The sequence below is a fragment of the Populus trichocarpa genome, chromosome 1 (genome assembly GCF_000002775.5).
Source record: "Populus trichocarpa isolate Nisqually-1 chromosome 1, P.trichocarpa_v4.1, whole genome shotgun sequence".
NCBI classification, from domain to species: Eukaryota; Viridiplantae; Streptophyta; class Magnoliopsida; order Malpighiales; family Salicaceae; genus Populus; species Populus trichocarpa.
The window spans coordinates 3,053,388-3,059,387 of NC_037285.2; the positions used below are offsets into that span (position 1 = coordinate 3,053,388).

Consider the following 6,000-nt stretch of genomic DNA (forward strand, 5'->3'; position numbering starts at 1 on the left):
ATCCCCTATTTTAATTTCTAAAATAGTTGTTGCAAACACTATTAGGTTCAACTCTTAACTCGGAAAGAGAGTTGATTTAATATAATTCAATTAAGAATACAGATTGGTTCGGTTTTTTTTCAAATAAGTGTTTTTTTAATTTAAAAATGGTATTATTTTGCTTTATTTAAAAAAAATAAATCAAGTTGGATGATTTATAACCTAAAGCTTGCATTGAGTTAAAAACTCGGGTTGAATTTAAAATCTATGATCGCAAATTATATTCCAGTCCCAGTTTTGATACCAAATGTTACAAGAAAGGCATATCCCATGATGCATGGGGATTTTTTTTTTCTCGGAAAATGGAATCTTGAAAGAGAGAGCAAACTCAGAAGTCAGAAGTCAGAACCCCACAACATGTAACCGCTAATCCACCGACTGACCTTTGATCAGGACCGGTAGGCAGGCAGTAGCTCCATTTATGTTTTGTTTTCTCGTGATTTTGACTTCAGGTATTGGTTTGGTTGGTGAGTGGAAAGGGTTGTAGGGCTTAGCCTTAGGGCTTAACATGAACCATTGGCAGGCTCGGTTGGGCTGATATTGAGGCCAGTGCAGTTTTGCAGGCTTGCATGTCTTCGTCACAGAAGTAATTGGAAAACAAAAAATCTAATGGTATGGCCAAATTGTGTGATGGAAGGTTAGCATTAAAATAAAATTAAGGGCAAAAACCACTGATGTAGTAAAAAATTATGAGAAAGCAATCGCAAGCAAACCACCTTTGATGCACCCTGTCAACAGAATCTCGAAAACAAACTTCAGCTATAGAATGTTTAAAGGATGCGTTATATTAATCGTGAAGTGTCCTCTACTAGATTGATTTTAAATGTTGTAACTTGTATCAGTAATGTCATCTGCTGTACACAGTTAAAAGAATTGCAGCTAGCTATTTAATATAGTCGCTCTTCTCCAAAACTTAGAGTTTCCCTCTATATGCTATATCAAGAAGACTAATGCTAGCAGGATTGAACAAAAAGAAAAAAAGAAAAGAAAAAACATGGAGGACATGAATGATCATGGTGAGAGCTAGTTCTTGTCACCCATGGCACAAGGAATACATGGAGGATTCTCTGCATCGCTTCCGGTAGTAATACGCTCCAAGCAGAAAGCATGAAAGTGGTGGTGGCATGGCAAGACAGCAACAGGTTGTGGATTCACTGGTTGTTCCACTGGCCCTTCTGGCGTGAATGAGAGATCCCTCTTGCATATAAAACACTGGTGTCCACTTAGTTGAGGAGTTTTTTCTGGATCTGCAATAAAGAGAATCATCATTACTTGTTACCATCCATATCATTGCTAACATGATTAATATCAAAGCACATTTGTAGCAGGAGTTTGATTGAATTAAATAGAACACAGCCTCTGCTGTCAGGTGCCCATAACATTAGGTATTTGAAACATGTCCAGGCAAAACCAGGATGAAGCAGTTCCCAGCTGAAGGACAAATCTCCAGTGTTCAATAAACCATGTCACAAAAGGCACCACAAATATTTTGTTGCTGTCCAAGCAGGTCCTCAAGTAAATTAACAGATACAACGAGCATTGGATAAAAATAAAAATCCAGAGAATAACCTGTCAGGCCTTACTCACACAAGGCAAATGTTGCTTGCCAATACAGGCTGCTATGGAATGAACAGGAAAAAATACATCATACTCATCATAAATAAAGGCTAAATGAAAAACGACCCAGTAAAAAACAGTGTCAATTGGAAATGAAAAAAATGGGTACTCAACAACTAAAGACAACTGTCACAAAAAAATTCAGCCTAACTCTTGAGATATACCTTGCCATTTTATGTGATCAGGTGCTTTTATACTGGGCAAGGGTGGAACATGATGGGAAAGGGGTGGTCGACCAGATGTTTTTTGGGCCAAGAGTTGGCGAATTGGAGGCTTCAGGGCCAAGTTTGGGCGAACAGTTTGGATTAGCAATTGGCTTGAGAGAGGAGTCCCAGCCAGAGGTGCATTGGGTGAAGCTCGGGTCAAATTCAGAGCAAACTGCGCTAGGTGTGGATGATCAGTTTGGACTAGGGCTAAGTTGGGAGGAGTCCAAGCCAAAGGTGAGTGAGGTGGAGTCATTTGGGCCACATTCGAAGCACACTGAGCTAGGTTTCGGTAAGCTGCTTGAACCGGTGGTGGTCTCAAGTGAGGAATCTGAACCAGAGCTGGTGCATTAATTTGTGACACATCTGGAGGAGATTGGATTATGCATGGGCGAGCTAGTTGGACAGAGGGCGGCCTCAAGGAAGGAGTCCAAGCCAGAGGCGGTGGTGCATGAGGTGAAGCAATTTGGGCCATATTTGGAGTAGACAAGTGACTGGAAGCTCTAGAAACTCTGAACTTTCGGTGTAAAGCCTCGGGAGTAGCAAGAGAAGATTCACTTGCACCCCTCTTACATGATGGTCTACAAGGAACACTGGACGCCTGAGCAGGTGCATTTGCTGCTGGGATTACTTGACCTGTAAGTTAAAAAATTAACACCAATAATAATAGCACATGATTCAAAACAACAGCTAAGTCAAGCTAGATGCTAATTTCTAGTACTAGAAGAAGATTCAGAAGAACTTCAGGAAAGCTCGACAGGAGCTTGAGCAAGCTTAGCTGCATGCAATAGCAAGGGAAAGTAGGCAAATGAATTAAGTAACGCACTTTACCACCCGAGCCCAATTTGTGTCCAGAATATGATATTGTGAACATGAATTCTAAGAACTACAAATCCAAAATAAATTAGCAGAATCATCATCTAAAGCTGTTTGTTATCATCATCATTCATATTCTATAGGTAAATCAGCTGCAATGAAACCATATGGCTGATAATATGAACAACATGAATCTCTCAGCATCCCAACTATGACACTTGAGGCTTTCATCAAGCCAAACGAGCATTATAAATTGATGGTTACTATTAAGGATCAAAACATCATTTACTATGAGAAAATGAGTTTAAGACACCTAGAGACATGCATGCCAAAGCTGTGATTTTAGTGCAGAAAACGAAGGATGCCTTTGCATGTTAAACTCCAAATTTCTAAGAAAATAGACTGCTTTCAGTGAATTGAGCAGCACCTCTTTAGCTCAAAAAGGCTGAATTGCTGGAAGTTCAGCAATTATCAATCAGCAAATAACTAATTAAACATCAGTTATGACTTTCTGTTAGCCTAATGGTTAGATTATGGATTAAAAAATCCATTAGAGGAAAAACACACACACACAAAAAAAAAAAAAAAAAACAGAGTTGGGGAAAGAGTGGCAAATAATTTTATCTCCTTTGGACAAGACAAGAAACCTCCACTATATATATACAGACCACTTACATCTTTTTCTGGGATCATAGTTGAGCTACTGGCTTCCACCATTTCAAAACTTCATACCAATTCCCAGATTGTATTTACTCTCAAACTCTCCTCTTTCGTTAATTCACCATAAAACAAAAGAAAAAAAAATCATTGATACAATCCTGAAGAAGAACACCTTAATCATTTAAAGGGAAGAGATCAACTGCAATTTGGGACACCTAAATTAAACTTAAAACTTGGCAATGAAAGAAACAACGAATAGCTTGCTGATTGATCATCATGATCAGACATTTAACTGATAGAGTTCATGACAAGGTTATTTAGATTATAGTCTTTTAAACTTAATGATTTGACGAGCATTCTCGACTTTCAAAATTCCTCATTGATTATTGAAAAAGAAAAAATGCAAACAAACAAATGTCAAAGTAAATAAAGTAGAAACCTACTATTTAGAAGCTCTATCTAAATTCATAGTGGAATACTTAGAACTCAATAATTCACCTGATTGACTCTGTCCACGGTTGCTTCTGGCGAACCCTACAAAAGGAACAACCAGAGAAGGGTCAGGTGAGAGGTTCATGAAAGTTCCTGTGTGAGGATACTGTCTTTGGTCAGAAGAACTTTGAGTAGCATTCCTAATGAAATAATATGATTGCAACCCGGTTTCCCCGTGTCCATAATCAGGCATGCCAACTTGATTTCTATTATGTAGTATTAAGGGCTCAGTGGGAAAACCCCGAAAACCTGTACTAGGATTTACATTTGAAAATCTTGCATTCGCATTCACTTTGGGTCCTGAGCTCCAGTTGCTTGAAATAGAATGATAATGTTGCCTATCTGCTAAAAGTGACAAAGTCCTACCACCCTCATTCTGAGATAGTCTAGGAAGCTGCTCTACACTCTGCAGTTGACTAGAAAATCCATCCACATTTGGCGTTTGAGGAGAAATCCCATCCACACTCTGCATTTGATTGGAAAACCCACCAATATTCGGCAGCAGGTTAGAAAATTCAACAACATTCTGCACTTGTTGAGAAGCCCTACCTGCATTTCGTACTACCCTAGAAAGCCCATCAACATTCTGTGTGAGGCTGGAAAATCCACTGTCATTCGAAGCATTATTATCGAATCCTCCAGCATTGTTTTGAATAGTAGAAAAATTCCCAGTCATCTTTGAAGAAGAGCTCAAAGAACTTGTATCATCTTTTTGACCACATAAAGCACTTGATTGGGGAAGAGCAGCCTCATTATACTTAAGAGTGCCATATCTGCTGGAGACATTAGAAGTATACCTGGGCTCTGCATTAGATCCAACTCCCAGCTTCAAAGAACTCCCATCAAGGATTTGAGGATGACTAGACTGAGCTGCACTTGTGTTGACAATGTTATTAATTACCCCTCTTCCACTAGTTGAGTTATGCGTTGCCATAGGTGTGCTAGCTCCCCTTTCTCCAATTAGGGAAGACCTGTGCACATCACTATTTTTTGCTTCTGCAGCCTCCCTGTGCATTTCTGAGCCTCTAGCCACGTCGCTCCTGGCACTGTCAACTTTTCTGTGTATCTTGGAGTTCTGAAGACCATCATAAATCTTACTAGCAACATCTGTTAAAGCACATGAGGGAAAACAATCAACTGGTTCGTTCACATTCCCTTCCAAGAGTGAAATATCTGGAACTGGCCTATATAAGTAATCATGGTCAAATGCAGTACGGTCAGAGAAATTGAAATGGGAAAAATCATTCATCATACGGATGGCAGGCAATGGCATTTCCTGAGCATAATGTTGAGGCATTCCCTGCATATCCCCAGTTTGGAAAAAAGGAAATGGTGGCAACCGATCATCAAGAATCTCATTATGGCCAGCAGGTGAATTAGTTAGATCAAGAGCCCCGAGTTTTTCATTCCTTTGCGGTGTAGAACTAGGATTTGCTAATTTATCTCCTTGTTTTGGCTTTTCACTTGCCATTGCATAACTAGTTCTGGACAAAGGATGAGTGCAATCGGATGTACACATTACTAGAAGGATATACAGAACTGAAATTTATGCATACATAGACTAGCAAATGAAAAAAAAAGATTTTATAAGATATGATGAATTATTTTTATCATAAAATAGATACAAAGGGGCAAAATTTGACAAAAAGAAGAAGAAAAAGAAAAAAGCTAGAGTCTTTGACAATAGACAACATCGAAACAAACACAGAGAATACTATAATCCTAAGATAAATTAAGCAGACAGTTCATGCAATCCTTGCCACATAATCGAAGTTAACCAGCAGTAATATCAATCTGCCACATGATTCTAAAACAACAAAATATTCCTCAAACCACAGAGATTAATGGAGATAAAAACACCACACAAAACCCAAAACCCACAAATAAAAATCATACAACAAGAAAAATTCACATCAAAACCTAATAATTCAAGCAAGAAACCCAAGAAAATTCACAGATAAAAAAATCAACAAAAACCCAAATGTTACAAATCATCATAGAAAAAAATCGCACAAAAAATACCAATCAAATAGAAAAAAATTATTTATTTAAGAAGAAGGAACAGAAAGGAGTCTTACCAGCAGTAGAGAAGAAGCGGAAGAAGAGATACTGTTTCTGTTGGAAGGAGAGAGTTTAGGATTTTGGCGCTTTAAGGCTCTGGAGAGAGAGAGAG

General features: G+C 38.5%; 1 protein-coding gene across 5 annotated transcripts; it reads right to left on the reverse strand.

Moving 5' to 3' along the window:
- Positions 1-799: 799 nt before the first annotated feature.
- On the reverse strand, positions 800-6,000 carry LOC7483289 (uncharacterized). 5 transcript variants are annotated; one of them, XM_024601406.2, is made up of 5 exons: positions 5,906-5,996; positions 5,082-5,388; positions 3,834-4,934; positions 1,821-2,495; positions 800-1,286 (listed from the first exon to the last, which is right to left on the reverse strand). In XM_024601406.2, exons 2-5 carry the CDS (start codon positions 5,344-5,346, stop codon positions 1,063-1,065), a joined length of 2,265 nt encoding a protein of 754 aa, XP_024457174.1. In that variant the 5' UTR covers positions 5,347-5,388; positions 5,906-5,996; the 3' UTR covers positions 800-1,062. The 5 variants fall into 5 exon arrangements, with proteins under 5 accessions (XP_024457174.1, XP_002297676.1, XP_024457179.1 ...); XM_002297640.3 differs by having other exon boundaries at positions 3,834-5,311; positions 5,906-6,000; XM_024601411.1 differs by lacking the exon at positions 5,082-5,388 and having other exon boundaries at positions 5,906-5,998.